At 46.4% G+C, this 19,365-nt stretch overlaps 1 protein-coding gene across 1 annotated transcript; it reads left to right on the top strand.

Annotated features, from left to right (window-relative positions):
- The first annotated feature begins 2,881 nt into the window (after positions 1–2,881).
- Rab33b (RAB33B, member RAS oncogene family) lies at positions 2,882–14,749 on the top strand. The gene is made up of 2 exons (XM_085682435.2): positions 2,882–3,290; positions 12,095–14,749. The coding sequence occupies exons 1-2, from the start codon at positions 3,042–3,044 to the stop codon at positions 12,533–12,535; spliced, it is 690 nt and encodes a 229-aa protein (XP_085538561.1). The 5' UTR covers positions 2,882–3,041; the 3' UTR covers positions 12,536–14,749.
- The last annotated feature ends 4,616 nt before the right edge of the window (positions 14,750–19,365 follow it).

The following is a 19,365-nucleotide window of genomic DNA, read 5'->3' as shown; positions in this document are numbered from 1 at the left end:
CTGCTTCAGTGATCTGGTCAGGAGTGGGAGGAATCAACTTCCTCCTCCCCAGAATTCTCCTGCTCTCCTTGCATCATTTCTACTTCCTGTCTGGTTTTCCCACCTACACCTCCTGCCTGGCCAATCAGCGTTTATTTAAAACATGATTGACAGAATACAGACAATTCTCCTGCACCAGCATGAGAAGATGGCTCAATAGTTAAAGTGTTTTAAAGTGTTTGCAGAGCGAGTAACAGGCTCTGAATTCAGATCCCCAGAACCCAGAACAATGCTGAGCAGGCATGGCAGCCCTTCTGTCATTCCTTCTTTGGAAGATGGACGCAAGGGATCCCCAGAGCAAGCTAGTTACTAAGACCAGCTATATGGGGGAGTTCTGGGTTTGAGTAAGAGACCCCGCCTCACAGAGTAAGGCATGAGTAAGAAAGAGTAGGCACGCATGTGCTCCCTGCCTATGCAAACATACATTAAATACCCACCAAATGAGAAGGAGTAAAAAGGGAAGGAAAGAAGGAGTCACCAAAGTGGCAAGGAAGATGTGAAGAAAACCCATTTGTTTTGTTTTTAAAGGCAGGATCTGTGTAGACCTAGATGTCATCTACTCTATGTAGATGAGGAGAGTCTAAAATTCATGGGGATCCTCTGCATCTGCCTCACAAGTGCTGGAATTAAAGCTCTGTGCCCCCTGAACCAGCACAAAATGATGTTGTTTTTTTTTCCTTTCCTTTCTTTTAACATAGAGCTGGGTATAATAGTGCACACTTTCATCCCAGCACTGGGGAGGTAGAGACAGGAGGGTCTGTTTGAGTTCCAAGCTAGCCTGGTCTATGAAGAGTTTCAGGACAGCCAGGACTACACAGAGAAAGACTTTGTCTCAGAGAGAGAGAGAGAGAGAGAGAGAGAGAGAGAGAGAGAGAGAGAGAGAGTCATTTTGTTGATTTATACTTGTTTGTAACCTCTGTGTGGTGCTTTTTGTTTTCAGGATAGAATCTCTCTGGTTTCTGCTGTTGTTCTTTTTGTTTTTGTTATTTCGAGACAGGGTTTCCCTGTATAGTTTTGGGGCCTGTCCTGGAACTCACTCTATAGACCAGGCTAGCCTCAAACTCAAGAGTTCCACCTGCTGGGATTAAAGGCATGTGCCACCCTGCCAGACTTATTATTCTTTCTGTTTTTCCAAGACAGGCTTTCTCTTCCTAGCCTGTCCTGTAACTTGCTCTGTAGACAAGGCTAGCCTTGAACTCAGAGATCTACCTGCTGGGATTAAAGGTGTATGCCATCATGCTTGGTGAGGCAGGATCTCTTATAGTCCAGGCTAGCCCTGAGTTTATAATTTTTCCTATATATATTTTGGGTACATTTTATTAGTCTCAAACAAGTTTACTCTTCCTACTAAATTCAGCCTTTCATCATTAGGCAATTCCTTTCTACTTCTAGCTATCTGTTTTTCTGCCATCAGGACAAGCTAGATTGTCAACTCTTTATGTTTGCTTTTTTATGGTGCTGGGATCTGAAACTGGGCTTCCCATATGCAAGGAAAGCACTCTACCAAATGAGCTACATCCCTAACCATGTTTGTTTTTTGAAGACAGGGTCTCGATATTCTTGTTGTGAGCTATCCATCAGAGAAGATCGATTGGACATGGGTTCAAGCAAATAGAAAGTTTTCATTTGGGACCTGAGTTTTTAATCTCTCTCTCTCTCTCTCTCTCTCTCTCTCTCTCTCTCACACACACACACACACACACACACACACACACACACACACACACACATCTTGGGTTGACATACTTCATTTAACAAGACCAGTTAGCCAGCAGCAGAACCACAGAAGCCAAAAAAGCAAGGTTACTACACTGGAGACTTTCCTAGAACTATGAATTAGGATTTTGTTCTCTCTCTTTCTGGCAGATGTTGCTGAAGTGCTGCTGGGTCCCAAGGCCTGAATGGTACTTCAATCATGGGGTCAGCTGTGCTAAGTAAGGTGTGGGGGGCTACTAAGGTCTGAGGGGCCTGTTAAAAGCTTTGGCTAGCCAGGTGGTGATGGTGCACGCCTTTAATTCCAGCAGTCCAGAGGAAGGCAGGCGGATCTCTATGAGTTCTGAGGCCAGCCTGGTCTACAAGAGTTAGTTTCAGTTCTGGCTCCAAAGCTACAGAGAAACCCTGTCTCGAAATACCAAAAACTAAAACCAAACCAAACTAAAACCTCTTGGTTGTGTTGGAACTCGCAACGTAGCCCAGGCTGGCCCTTAACTCACAGAGGTTCTCCTGCCTCTGCCCCCGAGTGAGGCGATTAAAAACTAGGCTCCCAACCCTGAGGGCTTCGACTTTCCATCTTTCTTCCTCAGCTCCCTCCAGCAGGCATTCTAACGTGGACCACCACACCCAGCTGCGTAAAGGGTTTGGATTTCTCAAGAGTCCCACAGTGATCTCCTCTACGGGATAGGGGATATTTAAAGCAAACAAGCCTTGGGCGCCAAGCTCCGAGCATAACTTCAAGGGGCCATGGCGGCGCCGGGAATGGCTCGGGTCCAGCGGCTGAGCAGCCTCACACTCTCCTGCCCACGCGGTTCCGATCCGCTGTGGCTGGAGTCTGGAGGATGCGGCGAGCACACTGCCCGGTGGCCTCTCGCGAGACAGCATCCCGGCCGCACCTCCTTCCTCTCCGTTGTCTCTCTCCCCGCCCCCGAGGAGCTGCGCCGCTTCCTCCACAGCAGGGGACAGCGAACGTGGCGGGGCGGGTCCAAATCCGGAGTGCCGCACACAGCGGTTCCCCCAGGCGGCCCTTCGGTGCTGCGGTCCAGCCAGGGAGCGCCGACCGCTCTTTCCGGATACACCGCGCCGGCGGGGCGAAGGCCCGAGCGGAGCGCCACACCTGGGAGGGGGGCAGGGGCGGGCGGGGCTCGCGCACGCGCACGCGCGCTGCGGGCCCTGCGGGCCTTGGAGGGAGCCCGCTGTGCTGTAGCGCTGCCCGGGAGCGCTGTCGCTGAGGTGGCGCCGTACCCGAGGTTCCTCTCCTCCGCCTCAGCTCGGAGAGAGTCGGGAGGATGGCTTCGGAGGTGGAGTCGTCGCTGGAGGTCAGCTTCTCGTCCAGCTGTGCTGTGTCAGGGGCGTCCGGGTGTCTGCCTCCCGCCCGCTCCCGCATCTTCAAGATCATCGTGATCGGCGACTCGAACGTGGGCAAGACGTGCCTGACATACCGCTTCTGCGCCGGCCGCTTCCCCGACCGCACCGAGGCCACCATCGGGGTGGACTTCCGAGAGAGAGCCGTGGAGATCGACGGCGAGCGCATCAAGGTGAGCGGATGGTAGCGGGGAAGGGGGCTGCGCAGGGCCGCCCCGGCTTTGCAGGTGTCTGGACCGCACCCTGGCTCTGTGCAGGAGTGCGCGCCCCGAGTGCTCCCACGCTGGCGTGGAAAGTGCGTTTGTATGCAGTAAACTTCTGAGACAGTGTCCCCCCGCCCCCCACCTCTAACGAGCATCAACTTTACCTGGGGCATTTTGTGTTTCAAAAAAGCACGTTGTGATTTGGTGTTAAGCAAATGCAACGAGCCTGTGGACCGCACTGTCAGTGGTGTCAATGGTGTAAGGGAGTCACCCCTCCCCCCATTGCCTACGTGAGAGTTATGTGCTGGGGAATATGATGACCAAAGGAAACTCTTAAGCATAGAAAGCTCAAGTTATTTCTAAAAATTCGTTTGAGCATTGCATAAATGCTTAAGTATTGTGGAAATAAAGCCTGTTGCGTTGGAGGCAGTTTCTGCATGATAACCAATTTATTTAGAAAAAAAAAACTATTTTCCCATTGAAGCATTATATATGTGATGATTCTTTTTTTAAAAAATATTTTTTATGGTTTATTTAACTTTATTTTATGTGCATTGGTGTGAAGGTGTCAGATCCCCTGCAACTGGATCTTCAGACAGTTGTGAGCTGCCGGGTGGGTGCTGGGAATTGAACCCTGGTCCAACCACTGAGCCATCTCTCCAGCCCCTATGTGATGATTCTTAAGTGGGTTGCCGAAATCCCATCTCTCGGTGCAAGCACAGACCCTCTCCCAGGTGGCTTCCGAGAAATCAGACATTGTAATCATAGTAGGGAAGACCAAGACCGCCAAGATGGGGATGGTGAAGTGTTCGCCTGCTGGAACTGCCGGATAAGGATCCGTGGCAAGTCAGGGGGTTCCTCATGACGGTGCTGCATAAACCTTGACGCTATTGCAAAACCACTAGGTTTCCTTAATCCTGTGAAGCGGGAGTGGGGAACTACCGTGAGACTCCATCTCAAACTAAACAAACAAACCAATCAATCCCCTCCCCCGACGAAACCTAGGAATTCCCCTGACGTCCTTAAACAACTGCTTTCACTTTGCTTTATGTTGGGGATCCTCTACTTGAAACAGGTTTGATTTCTTCCTCCTGCCCTTTTTTCCTTGCGGCGTGAAGTTTCTGTTTCCTTACTCCCGTCTGCCCCCTGCCCTCAAAAAGCTTTTACCCCTAGTAGAGATAAGGGGAAATCATCTGAGTTAGGAGACCACTTTTTCTAGGTCCCTCTGCTTTTCGTGTCCATCTATCTTATGTGTGTGGGTGCATGTGTGTGTAGTGGGGGTGAGTCTATACGTTCATTTGAGGCAGTCTCTGAGTGAATCTGCAGCTCCCTGATTCCATGAGACTATCTGACTAGCAAGCTCCAGGGATCCTCCTGTTTCTGCTTTTCTTGGTCTGGGATCGCAGGTGCTGAGGGTCCAAATTTAGCTTGGCAAGCACTTCAGGCTGCCGGTAGTTGGTCGTTTGGGGTATCCTGTATGTAAAGGGAGATGTATGGGAGTAGGGTGTAGTTCAGCAATAGGGGGGCTTAATAGGGTGCACAAGACCCAGTGTGTGATCCCTTGCAGAAGCTGAGGGAAGAGACTGTGTACATGGCAAGAAGAGCTAGATGAATAGGAGGTGGTTAGGGTTTTTTTTTTTTTTTTAAAAGAAAAACTTGGTTAGGTATCGAAACCGGTGGCAGCAGAAAAGAACGAGGCTTCTGGTGTGTGCACGTTTAATCTGGGCAAGCAGTTGTGGGAAGAGTTACACAGGCTTCGGAGCTCAGCTAACCCAGGTGCAAGTGTGAGCCGATGAGAAGCGGGCTATGGCGTGGCTTGAAATTGTCTTCCGAGTTCATGTGTTGGAAACTTAATTCCCAAGTTCCTGAGCTAATGGAACTTGGAGGCGGGACATTTGGGAGGTGATCAGGTCTTTCGGAATTATGAATGGGTTACTCCCTTCACAGATTAATTAGACTAATCTGTTGACTGGTTAAGGGATTAGTTCATAAATTAGTGGATTAATCTCATTTATGGATTAAGGGGTTATTGGGAGTGTGGCTCTTGCCACCCATCAGGTGTGAACCAAATAGGTCTCCATTCTCTAAGTTGTTCAGCCTTGGAAGGGTTTGTTACAGCAACAGAAAACAGACTAAAGTATGTGGCCTGTCACACTTTTTGTTTTTGTTTCTCTGTGTTTTTTTTTTAATTATTTTTTATATTTATCTATCTTTGATTTTGAGAGCCTTTTTTAAAATTAAAATTTATTTATATTTCTTGTGCATTGGTGTTTGCTTGTATGTATGTCTGAACTGGGTGCTGCCATGTGGGTGTTGGGATTTGAACTTGGATCCTCTAAAAGGACAGCCAGCCAGTGCTCTTTTTGTTTTTTCAAGACAAGGTTTCTCTGCGTAACAGCCCTGACTGTTCTAGAACTCTGTAGACCAGGCTGGTCTCCTGAGTGCTGGGATTAAAGGCATGGGTAATTAGCCAGTGCTCTTCACCACTGAGACAGTCTTTCTATGTAGACCTGGATGGCTTCTATCTCACCTGCCTTTTTTTTCTTTCTTTTTTTCCTTTCTTTCTTTTTCTTTTTCTTTTCTTTTCTTTTTTTTTTTTTTAAGATTTCTTTATTTATTATATGTACAATGTTCTGCCTGCATGTATGCCTACAGGCCAGACAAGGGCACCAGATCTTATTAGAGATGGTTGCAAGCTACCATGTGGTTGTTGGGAACTGGACTCAGGACCTGTGGGAGAACAGTCTAGTGCTCTTAGCCTCTGAGCCATCTCTCCAGCCCCCAAGCAGAGTTTCTTAACCTGTGTGTCACAACTCCTTTTGGGGGGTGTCAAACGACCCTTTCACAGGGGTTGTTGAAGACATTGGAAAACACAGTTATTTATGTGATAATTCTTAACAGTAGCAAAATTACAGTTATGAAGTAGCAATGAAAATAATTTTATGATCAGGGTCATTCTAAAATAAGGAGTACGCAGTCAGCATTTGTGAACATTTGCTCAGTGATAAAGTCAGTCTTGTTAGCCCTGAACTATCATGGGTGAGTGTGGTAACATGCTCAGTTATTACACACACACACACACACACACACACACACTTTATCTCTCTCCATCTATCTACCTGTTCAGTGATCTGACAGCTCTCTTTAGTCTCATCTGCTGGAAAAGTATGTACTGGTTGTGGTAGTGGTGGTGTTAGGGCTTAGATCCAAACTCTACCTGTTAGGTGGAGTGTTCTACCGTTTACACAACTAAGCTACATCCCTGGCACTTAAAAAAATATTTCTTATGTTATGTGTACCAGTGCTGCCTGCCTGTATACTTGTGTATCACGTGTGTATCACGTGTGTACATTGCCCACAGAGGCATTGTGTTCTCCTGGAACTGGAATTACAGATGGTTTTAAGCCAGCATGTGGATGCTGGGAATCAAACCCTGGTCCTTGGGGAGAGCAGCCAGTGTTCTTAACCATTGAGCCATCTCTCCAACCCTGTATGCCTTTTTCAAAACAAAGGGTCTCATGTTCCCAAAGCTGACTTCAAAGTCTATATTATTCAAGGATGACCTTGAACTGTGTGTGTTTGTGTGTGGAGGCGGGACGTTGATGTTAGACGTCTCTCTCAGCTACTCTCTACTGCTGTGTTTTTTGAGATAGTGCCTCAGCTCCCCTACCTAACCTTGAACTTGTGAACCTTCTGACTTTACCTCCTGGGTGCTGGGATTGCAAACATGCCCCCATGATTTATGCAGTGCTGGGGATTGAATCCAGGGCTTTCAATGTGTGTATGATGGGCAAACATTCTGTGGACTAAGATCTGTCCCCATCCCTGTGTGTATTAAATCTTTTTAAAAAACCTTTCCTTAAGCTGGGTGTGGTGGCACATGCCTTTATTCTCAGCACTGCTTAAGCAGAGATAGGTAGATCTATGTGAGTTATAGGCCTGCCAGAGCTACATAATGTGGAACTGAGCTGGGAGGACGGCCTTAAATTCAAAGCTAACCTGACTACTTAGTGAATTGCAGACCCCCTTGTCCCAAAAAACCAAAAAACCGAGGCAGACATGATAGCACATCTTTAATCCCAGCACTCACAGATCTGTCTGAGAAAGACTCCTCAGTCTGTGTCGCTAGGCAGCTGAACTGTGTGCCCACGGCCACCAACAGTCCAGTAGCCTTAAAGAGTCTTCCTTTTTAACTCCAGGCCAGCCCGAGCTACATAGTGAGAGCCCATCTAAACATACGCATACAAAAGAAAGGAAGCAAACCCCTGAGGGTCTGTCCTTGCTGATTGATTTCTGAGTGCTGTATACATAAGCTTGAAAGAGGAAAATCTCGTTGGAGAATTTTGGCAGCTGAACACAAATGATTCCTTAAATAACAATGCATTTGACTTTCAGATTGACTGTCTCAGCCTTAGTCCATATGCTCCCTCCTTGACTGTCTAGCTGTGTTCCTCTCTCAACACTCATTTTGCCCCAGCAGGGGCTTCAGTAAAGTCTGATATTTTGAGATTTAATCCAGTCTTCCATCAGGGATTAGCAGTCAGTACTTAAATATGTCAGTGGCTTTCTTGTTTATAGCGGGAGAAGAGAGCAAGATGTTAATATTAACTAAGGAAAAGCAATCACTGTATCTCCTTCCCATAAATCAATATATTAAGCACAAAGAATGCTAGTCCAGTGTGAGGAGTAGCAAACTGCGACAGACAGTCAGATGCTCTACTTCCTGTTTTATGTGACATGCAGTTTAAGAATGAGTTTGGTATTTTCTCTGTGCTGGGGATGAACACGGGGCTTCTTCATTGCACGGTACACCAGCCAGCGCTCTTGTCACTAAGCTGTACCCCAGCCATGGTTTTGTATGGTTGGAGAATGAGATTTCATGATAAAGGAAAATTACATGAAATTCAGAATCTACCAGGTCTTCCAGATATAATCTTTCTCTTTTACTCCCTAGATCCAACTAGCTTCCTACTGCAATTTTTCATATTACTCCTCTCGTCAAAATCCTAGCTGCAGTATTTCTTCCACGCCTCCCTTTGAGAGGATAGACGTCTGCAAAGCTCAGTGATGGAGTACTTGTCTGACACATTCAGGACAGTGTGTTTCATCCTCAGGACAGGGAAAAATGCAGATTTGATTTTGAACTTTGGTAGTAACTTAGTTGATCTCATTTAAAAACAACTAACACAAGCCATTCCTTTTTTGTTTGTTTGTTTGTTTGTTTTTTGAGACAGGGTTTCTCTTTGTAGCTTTGGAGCCTGTACTGAAACTCACTCTGTAGACCAGGCTGGCCTCAAACTCGCTGAGATCTGCCTGCCTCTGCCTTCCAAGTGCTGGGATTAAAGGCGTGCGCCACCACAGTCCAGCAACACAAGCCATTCCTCGTTAGGTGATGCTGCCCTCTTCCTTCAGTCACCCTATAGTTCCGCCAGGTCACTTGCTGGTTTCTCACTGTTTGCTTGGAATATCCCTCCTTCCTGTATTTCCCTGCAGGATTGTTGTTCAGCTTCTCTTTAGAATCCCAACCATTCTACTTCCTTCAGTGAAAATCCCCTTAGCCCTCTGTCAGACCAGGACCATCTTACTGTATGATGCATCTGTCTTCCCTGTTAGGGTAGGATCTAGGTCTGGTAATCCCTATAGTAGGGGTAGGAGCTCAGGGCCTAAGTGCGCAGTTGTGCAAACAGGTCAGTTTCTTGGAATTCTCAAAGTCAAGTGGCAAAGAAAGCTAATGGAGGTGACAAAGGACAAAATCCTAAAGCCATGGTTTCAGACCGAGGCAAGTCGTGGTAACTGGAGATGGTAACTCTAGGAACAGAGGTCATGATAGTGAGATAGAACATCTGCTTTTAGGATTTTATAGAAAACTTTCATTTGTTTTATGTGTACAAGTGTTTATATACCATGTGTGTGCCCGGTGCCCACGAAGACGGCAAAAGAGGATGTTGGGTTCCCGGAACTAGAGTTACACACCATTGTGAGCCAACCTATGGGTGCTATGACCCAGACTTGGTCCTCTACAAGAGCAGCAAATGCTCTTATCTGCTGAGCCAGCTCTTCAGCCTAGGAATCTTTAAATTTAAGGGCAGGGTATTGCTCAGCTGCCCACGCTTGTCTCAAACTCTAGATGCGCCTCTCCTCGTCTCCCGAGTAACAGGATCACAGACAGCAACACACCTGGCCGAACTTTGGATTGCATTTATTTTTAGGTGCTTTAATTTTAAATTACATATACTTAGTGTCTGTGTGTGTGCATGTGCACGTGTGTGAAGTGTGTGCGAGTGTGAGCATGTAGAAGTCAGAGGATAGTTTGCAGGATCTGGCTCTCTCCTCCCACAATGTGGGTCCTGGGACTGAACTAAGGTCATCAGACACGCACCTTTCCCTGCTTGAACTGTCTTGCCAGCCCCTGAGTACAGGATTGCTTGAGACAGGGTCTCACTATGTAGCTCTGGCTGTCCTGGAACTCACAGAGATCCTCTTGCCTCTGCTGGGATGAAAAGTGTGCACCGCAATGCCAGGATAGAATTCAGATACTTTTGAGGTTTCAGAATTGTGGGATTTCCTGAGTAAACAAAGTAGGTAACTTTTAAATAAGGTAGTGTAGTAGATAACTTGACAGCAGTGGTGTTGAACCTGTAAAAGGTCTTATCTTGCCATATAAAAATGACATCTAGAGGCTGGAGAGCTGGCTTAGCAGGTGAGAGCACTGGCTGTTCTTCCAAAGGACTCATGTTTGGTTCCCAGGACAGTGACTGGCAACTGTCCAGTTTTAGAGGATCCTGTGCACAGCCATGGTACACAGGCATCCATGCAGGCAAAACACATAAATATACATAAATAACATCTTAAAATTTTAGAAACATTCAAAAAAGAATAAAGCCAAAGGTAGCAGTCATGTGATATCCCCAGTTGGTAGGATGCCAAACTTACCCTTAACTCTGTATTGTGCTTTTCTTGTGAGGCTGTTTTTACTCTTACAAAATACCTGTTGTTGCTGGGCAGCGGTGGTGCATGCCTTTAATCCTAGCATTCGGAGGCAGAGGCAGGAGGATCTCTTTGAGTTTGAGGCCAGCCTGGTCTACAGAGCAAGTTCCAGTACAGGCTCCAAAGCTACACAGAGAAACCCTGTCTCAAAAAACCAAAAACTAAAACAAAAACAAAAATGCCTGTTGTCAGGCAGCAAGGGGCAGAGTGAGCTGTGACTCATGGCATGTTTTAAATGCTCTACTGTGTATGTTCATGATCGTGTGTGCACCTGTGTGTGCAGGCATGAGTGGGGGCTAGAGTTCTTCCTTAATTGCTGTCTTCCTTAGTTTTGGGGACAAGGTTTCAGCTGGCAGCTGAACGGTCCAGCTAGTCTGGCTGGCCTGCACACTCAGAGATCCTCCTGTCCTCACACCAATTGCTGGGGTTCTAGGTATGACTGCTCCCCCGGGCTGTTCTCCCATTTGCAGTGTCGCAGCTGAGGTTCCTGTTGCTGTGAAGAGACACTATGACCATGGCAACTCTTACAAGGAACTCTTACATTTAATTGAGGTGGTGGTTTACAATTCAGAGATTTCAGCCCATTATCATGGCAGGGAGCATGGCGGCGTGCAGGCAGACATGGTGCTGGCTGTATATCTTGATCAGAAAGCATCAGGAAGTAGCCTGTGACTCTGGGCAGGATCCTGAGCATAGGAAACCTCAAAAGCCCGTTCCCACAGAGACACACTTCCTCCAACAAGGCCATACCCACCTCAACAAATAATTATTAGTGGCTCCTAATAGTGCCACTCCCTGTTAGCTTATGAGGACCAGTTACGTTCAAACTACCGCATACAACAACACTTTATTATCTCCCCAGACCCTCTTTTTTTTTTTTAGTCTCAAAGACAGCAGCTTTCCTGGAATGCCTCTTCCCAGGAAGGCTGGCTGCATGGTATTAACTCAAATTCTGCTACTGGGTTCCCCTAAGTACCAAGAAAATCAGAGAAATCAAGCCTTGTAAGTACCTTACATTTCTACTCTGGATAAAATTAGGCTTATATTAGGGCAAAGGAAGACTGTTAAGAAATTGGAGAGTCCGGGGATGCTGGTAATTGCTTCTTCTAATCCCAGAATTTGGGAGTCAGAGGTAGGTGGATCTCTGTGAGTTTGAGGCCAGCCCTGTCTACATAGAGAGTTCCAGGGCATCCAGGAGTACACAGTAAGACCCTGTCTCAAAGAGAAGAAAAGGAGAGGAAAAAAGAAAGAAAAACAGGATAAAATGAAGAAATTTGGATTTAAAGAGCTGACAGACTTAAAAGTCAAAACTGAGGGCTAGATGGATGACCCAATGGCTAGAGGCACTTGACCCCTGTACCCCAAAATGTCAGTGGAGAGCCAACTCCTGAGTTGATCTGACCTGTGTGCACTCATGGTGTGTGTGCACCTGCATATATGCGTGTGTGTACGTGCAGGATAAACATTAAAAACCACTCATTCAGTCCATTTGACTCAGCGCTGGCCTTTCATAGCTCTAGGCTGTGAATAGTCTGATAGTTTATGTGTTGTATCTTTTTCCCTCAATCTTCTTTAAAAAATAATTTTAAAGACTTTACCTGTTCAGATTTTATAATCATATTTAGTAGTCACATGGTGGCTATCCTAGAATCATGCAGTCGAGACCCCACAGGTAACACAGAAAAGCCAAGCTCCCAAGCGGCAGAGTGTTGGGGCAGGTAGACGTGGCTAGGTTGCTGTTGTTGGACTGAACGTGTCGACCTTGCTTTCTGTTTCCCGCGCTCCAGATCCAGCTGTGGGACACTGCAGGACAAGAGCGGTTCAGGAAGAGCATGGTTCAGCACTACTACAGGAACGTGCACGCTGTCGTCTTTGTCTATGACATGACCAACATGGCCAGCTTCCACAGCCTGCCATCTTGGATCGAGGAATGCAAGCAGCACTTGCTGGCAAGTGATATACCCCGCATCCTGGTTGGAAATAAATGTGACTTGAGAAGCGCCATTCAGGTGCCCACAGACTTGGCACAGAAGTTTGCTGACACACACAGTATGCCTTTGTTTGAGACCTCGGCTAAAAACCCCAATGATAATGACCACGTAGAAGCTATATTTATGACATTGGCTCATAAGCTGAAGAGCCACAAGCCATTGATGCTTAGCCAGCCACCTGATAACAGAGTTATCCTGAAACCTGAAACAAAGCCCGCAGTGCCCTGCTGGTGCTGAGTCACAGGTATGCCCATCACGGGTCTGACTGAGTCTGAAGTAGTGTAATTACGTGTGTAAGATTAACTCTTCAACACCATGGATCATCCCGCTGGTACCGTTGTTGCGCTGCCTTTTGTATTTTCATCCTCTTACTGAGTTTGTCACTGTGACTGTTCAAGGCGAAGGCCAGTTTACAGCTGGGATGGAAAAGGAAGCAAAGACGGGACGACCAGGTCTTCTTTCCAGTCCCAGGCCTCCCGTGAGCATGATGGGACCTCAAGGCTCAGTCTGGCGCCCACGCCGTGTTCCTGAACTGGGAAAGAAATGCCGTGTAGAGCACACTTACTGCGCGGAGCTAACTGCAAATAGCGAGTTACTGAGGTGCTTTTTATTGTACGGTGGCATATAAGTACTAAAAAACTAATCAGAAGAATCCAGGCAGTTGTAATGGGAATTTATGTTAGCCATGACTTTTAATTAGTCGCAAAGCTGGGTCCTGGTGCCCTTTGTCCTCCACTCGTGGTGAGTTGGGTGACTCAGGGCTGGATTCAGTCAACATCCATCTGCCAGAGCTCTGAAGGCACGCCGCAAGTTCCCAAGTCTACGTGGATTCCTGTCATAGTAGCGTTGACTTAGTTTTTTTTTTTTTAAATGTCTGCGTTTTATGTCCACAAACTGTTCCTTTGGACAAAAGGAATTAATTTTTTTTCTTTGGTTTTTCGAGACAGGGTTTCTCTGTAACTTTGGAGCCTGTTCTGTAGCTTCCTCTGTAGACCAAGCTGACTGCAAACTCACTGAGATCCACCTGTCTCTGCCTCCCAGGTGCTGGGATTAAAGGTGTGCACCTTCACCTCCTGGCTTGAAAAATATCTTAACTGTCCCTCAGTGGTGAAAGAAATAGTTTAATTATTTTTTTTTTGCCCTAAGCACTTTTAGTTTAAATTTAAGACTTTGCACAAAGGACACAGCACATTTCCATATGGAGCTCTTTGCAGAATGTCGTGTGAGCGCGTTCAGCTAAGCGTGCAGCTCCTCATTCTGACAGCTTGCAGTTCTGGGCCATTTTAGAGGAAATTAAGGCAAAATAGATTTTACTTAAATGTTTTCAGAGTGTGGGGAACAAGGGTACTCCGACCTAGTTTCAGATTTTTGTTTTATTATTCTGAAGGTCCCAGTTGGAAAATTCAGTTACAAAAGCAAAATTTTCTATTTAGTAAGCTAAGTGAAAATGAAACTTTTACGAAATGGTTGTCCAGTTTTACATACAGGGCCATGTTGGCTTTATTTGCATCTAGAGAGATTTTTCTTTTTCTCTTTTTAAGTACAGGGTCTCACTTTGTAGGCCTAACTGGCCTGGGACCAGGGTGGCCTCCGACTTACAGATATCCACCTGCCTCATCCTCCAGCCGCTTGGGATTAAAGGTTTGTGTCACTAGAACTAGCCTACTACAGTTTTCCTAATCATGCTATGACTAAAGATTTAGCTAAATTAATGCTGACTCGGGAACTGTTTTTCTAGTGAAACGTAATGGCCGTAGTAGCTGGCGGCTGTAGCCATTCTTACAGAAGGGCGTCTGTTCATTGTTTTCAACACTGTACAGCTGGGAGAACAGAGAGGCCTTCTAGGCGGGTGCCTTCTTCCTACTGTTCTCGGGATTGTTTCTTCAGCACTATTAATAATTATTTCTCTTTTTAAAGTAGCAGACTTTTTTTTTGTAAGGAGTTAGTGAGCTTTCTTTACAATTCTGTGAAAAGCATTATTTTTCCACTTTAGTATTTATTAATTAAAACATTTGTATCTCATTTGTAATGACCTACTACTTTAAGTTTTTAGTTTCTTATTTTAAAAAGATACTTGTCAGGAGAGCAAGATTAGGCCTTTGGATGTAGCCCAAGGTGTTGGGAGGCGCTTCACTGACTGTTGACCTGTGTCCAGATGGTGGTAAGCTGACCTCTAGTTACTAATTTTTTAAGCACAAATCAGACATTTTGTATCTCTGTGAATTTATTTTAACTGACATTTAATTGGAAGTATCAGATGTTTTAGAAAAATCTTTATCTAAGAACACCAAAGCGAACTCCCTCCGGATCTGTTGTGGTTGGCTGCGAACCGCGTGGCTGTCTGAGTTGCTCTTCACGTGTCCTCAGCAGGCTCAGCAGTTTTGCTATGAAGCAGGTGCCACTCTCCCCTTTCTCCCGTGAAGTACAATAAATTGTCTTTGCCAGAAGAAACGGTGTTTTCGTTCCTTTGTTTTCTGGGTTGAATATAAAATTGAAGAACATACCTCCTCCCTGACTGCTGTGGCTTTCCAGAAAACATATATCCTGCAGTTCCTTAATCTGAAAATCCGAAATCTGCTATTCATTTCATCTAGAAACCTTCAGATTTTGGATCATTTTGGATTGGAAATTTTTAGATTAGGTGTTCTCAACCGGTGAAGTTGGTGTAGATGACAAGAAACCAATCCAAAGTCTAAAACATAAGGGTTCTCAAGAGTCCTCAGTGCAGACAGCACATGCTCTGAAAATGGCCCGAGTGTGTTCGCAGGGTGCAGGCAGGTACCAGAGCAGGAGAAGGAAGAATGTGTCTCAGGCACAAGACTGTCCCCCAGGCCCTCTGGACAGGGCAGTGGTGGCTTTTCAGGGGCTGCTGCTTCCTGCTGGCCAGCTGCATTACCTAAGTCAGATGCTGCACTGCATCCAGGGACGGCTGGCTTCACCAGACGCTGCAGGTGTGTGTGGAGCGGCAGATGGTGTCAGATCACCCGCAGCTGTGGTTATAGGTGTATAGGTGCCTCAGGCACCCAACACGGGGACTGGGGACTTGAGTCTGCTGGTCATCAGTTGGCCATGTTCTAGGTTTGCTAGAGCTGACACACACTATTTCACTTGATTTACTGAAGTGATCTTGTCTCTCCGTTGCTTACCAAGTTCTTATTCTGCAGTGGCGGTCGGCTGTGGTCCACAGACAAACAGAACTGTCTCTGAAGAGCTTGAAATGTAGGTAAGGGGAGCTGGGGAGATGGCTCTGTGGTTAAGAGTGCTTGTTCTTCAGAGGATCCCATGTTGGGTGCCTGACAACCACCTATAACACAGCTCCAGGTGATACAATACCCTCTTCTGGGCTCCACAGGCACCTGCATACACATGGCATACAGTGACACACACAAACATACAATCAGTGATAGGTCAGTGCATGGCTGTCACATTAAGGAACAAATCAAGACTTCCTCTCGGGACAGTTTGACCAACAGTGAGCCCAAATGTGAATTCCCCACTTCTTTCCCTGCGTCTTCTCTCTGTAGTTTGTGATTTCTGACCTGTTTGTAGCCTGTGTGTTGTGTGTCCGATCTGCCCCCATTGCCTGCCCTGTGTTGCCTGTGTGTTAGGCTTGTCCCTAGCGAAAGGCTTTGCTCTGTATTTATTTAACAGCACAGGAAACATAGTATGGGAAAGAAATGAGGCCTTCATTTATTTTTCTGTGTGCCTTGGTGTGAAGATGTCAGATCCTCTGGAACTGGAGTTATAGACAGTTGTGAGCTATCATGTGGGTGCTGGGAATTGAACCCAGGTCCTCTGGTAGAGCAACCAGTGCTCTTAACTGCTGAGCCATCTCTCCAGCCTAAATGAGGGCTTCTTTATAGAACTCTTCAGCAGGTTTACATGGAAAGAAACTGCTGATCTCAACTGACTCAAAATAATACTCAAAACCTCACACGTTATCAACCGATATCACATGTTGTTTCCAATATTTATGGTGGATATTCATTTTGTTTAAGGTAACTTTCAACCTGTTGGCTGATTTCAATAAATGATTAACACACACACACACACACACACACACACACACACACACACACACACACACACACAGAGTATTCTGGCTCATGGAAGAGTACATAGTTTTTTTTTTTCCAAAGTTTATTAAAATATAAAAGTTTCTATTTTCGCCCCTCCTCCCAACACCCTCCCACTCCCCCCACTCCCTCTCCTCTTCCCTCTTACATAGTTTTTTTTTAAGAGTAAAACTATGCATTTAGCTTAGGTTGTAAGCATATTAAGATTGGTTACATTGGACTGGAGAGATGGCTTAAGGTTAAGAGCACTTACTGCTCTTCCAGAGATCCTGAGTTCAATTTCCAGCAACTACCTGGTGGCTCACAACCATCTGTAATGAGATCTGGTGCCCTCTTTGGGCATGCAGGCACACATGCAGGCAGAACACTGTGCATATAAGAGATAAATCTTAAAAAAAGATTGGTTACATTGTTCTCTTAAAGGCAGGTTAAACAAGCCGAGCACACAGTAGGGCAGCAGAGGAAACACGTAGTCTTAAATGGCCTCCAGGCAGATTATTAACTTGACTGCAAGGGCTAGCAAAAGTTCAGTCTCTTTGTAGGCAAGAGATGCTTTCAGGAAGCATCTCACCTAAGGTAAGTAGGACTTTCGTCACAGGGGATAAGTGTGATTGGATAAGCGTATGCCTGAGGATGGTACGCAGAGTGGTGATTGGATAAACGTGTGCCCACGGATGGCACGCAGAGTGGTGATTGGATAAACGTGTGCCCGCGGATGGCACGCAGAGTGGTGATTGGATAAACGTGTGCCCGCGGATGGCACGCAGAGTGGTGATTGGATAAACGTGTTCCCACGGATGGCACGCAGAGTGGTGATTGGATAAACGTGTGCCCTCGGATGGCACGCAGAGTGGTGATTGGCTAAACGTGTGCCCGCGGATGGTACGCAGAGTGGGGCGGTGCCAAAGCGTCACAGTGGCAAGGATGTCTGACATTCTGAGGTCCATGGGAGGAATTCTCTAAGTCAAGGGGAAGAAGCGCCCCGTGATGGCTCAAGAGGAACTGGGTTCCGAAGAGTGGTTTAGAATTGTTGGGTACAGGTATCAGTCTAAAGCAGGCCTGGGATGTAGTTGGCGGAATGCTTGCCTAAGGTGCTCAGAGGCCTGGGGCTGGGAGGTAGAGTCCCAGCACCACACTTAATAGACATGGTAGGGTATCTCTGGAATGCCAGCACTCTGGAGGTGGGGGCAGGAGGATCAGTTCAGAGTCACCCTTGGCAACCTAGTGAGTTCAAGGCCAACCGAGACTACATGAGAGCCTACCTAAAAATTAAAAATTAAGAAGATAAAGGTGAGAAGCAGCTCAGAAGGAGTTTGTAAGAATCTGGCTCATCTTGTAGGACTCACAGGGACACTTTCAGACTGAGCCCCACACTGAATGTTCTCCAGTTTCCTGACTCAGTAGGGAGGAAAATGGTCACCGGCTGTTTCTGATGTTGGATACAGCAACATCTAAACAGAAATAAACTGACGGGCAGTCCCAAGGTGAAATTTCTAGAATGGACTGGTGAATGGCCTGGCCATTTGGGGTTTGCCCTAAGGCCATCTTTTTCAATAAATCCATGGACAAATAAGGCAGTGTTCACATTTCAGAAGAGAAGGGATTCGGGGTAAGGGAGTAAAATTAGAAAGCCAAGTGGTGGTGGCACACACCGTTAATCCCAGCACTTGGGAGGTAGAGGTAGGTGGATCTCTGTGAGTTCAAGGCCAGCCTAGTCTACAAAAGCTAGTTCCAGGACAGCCTCCGAGGCTACAGAGAAACCCTGTCTTGGAAAAAAAAAAAGTGTAAGCAGCCGTGACAGCCTCACAAGACCATTTGTGCATTACTGTAAATGGGTAACAAATGCGATCACTTAACAAAGTAATGGCATCATCACACTTATGCCGGGAATTCTGTGGCAATGACGGGTATGTGGAAATGAGGTCACAGGGACAGCTGATTTACTGTAATAGCCTAGAAGACAAAGCTTTAACTGAGACGCTGGCAGAGTGCACGTACACCTATAATCCCAGTGCCGACGAGGTGGAGGCAGGAGGATCAGAAGTCAAAGGTCGTCCTCCTCTACACAGTGAGTTTGAGCCAGCTTGGGCTGAGCGTCTGTCTCAAAACTGAATGGGTGAATGGATGGATTAATAAAAGTCCAAAAGGTTGGTAGAACTGTGCAGTGGTACTTGTTTAGAATGCCTGCGCCCCAACACAATACATACACAAAAGAAAAAAAGAACAGAAGGATTTAGAGGATGGGGGCAGCTTTCATAATCATTTAGGTGGACTCAGGAAAGAAGCAGACGTGACAAATTCAAGGACAGGAGCATCTGAGATAATAATCACCCGAGACCTCGGTCACTGCTGCTCTCCTCAGCAGCTGTGACATCCAGGACCCGCCATCAACATGTCCCCAGTTGGTGTGAAGTACTAAAACCTCTAAAGTTGTGCTGCCCAAAAGGTCCATTTGCCTGATACCACATCACTGCCTGCATCTCCTCACAATTGGCCCGTAGTTTATTGTACTGAATATTGTGATGCACGGACCAGCAGGCCGCTACACTGTATCCGTGCAGAGAGACATCTCTAATTTAATTATTGCTTAGTTTTAAAGTGCTGAGGGCAGAAGCCCATGCCTTGTCCTTGCTAGACAGACTTTCAGCCTTGTTTGGCTTCATCCCCCTCCCCGCCGTCAGCCTACAAGCAGACATACTTATATGGCTCTGTGCACATTTCGAGCTCTCCCGTCTAATCGTGTCAATATTTGTCAAGCCAGCCGTGTTTTGCTCAGGAGCCACACATGTCTCAGTCCAGTGTATGTGACCTAAGAGACCACAGAACCGAGCTGATTGGCCTGTGTTTCCTGTCTGCCTTCATACCTAGTGCTTTGCCTAGCTCTTGGCCTTGCTTGTACAGCTTCGAATCTCATTTTGAACATTCAGTCATTGCTGGGTATGCATATCTGTGTGCTGAGGAGTGATGTGGTGGTCAGAGGACAGCCCTAGA

Source organism: Myodes glareolus, chromosome 20 (genome assembly GCF_982192425.1).
Source record: "Myodes glareolus chromosome 20, mMyoGla1.1, whole genome shotgun sequence".
NCBI lineage: Eukaryota > Metazoa > Chordata > Mammalia > Rodentia > Cricetidae > Myodes > Myodes glareolus.
Note: the sequence above shows the minus strand (reverse complement) of the source record. Positions and strands in the feature narration are given on the sequence as shown.

Coding starts and splice junctions, on each gene's coding strand:
- Rab33b (XM_085682435.2), top strand. CDS start 3,042: ATGGCTTCGGAGGTGGAGTCGTCGCTGGAGGTCAGCTTCTCGTCCAGC. Junction 3,291..12,094: donor TCGACGGCGAGCGCATCAAG/GTGAGCGGATGG, acceptor CCCGCGCTCCAG/ATCCAGCTGTGGGACACTGC.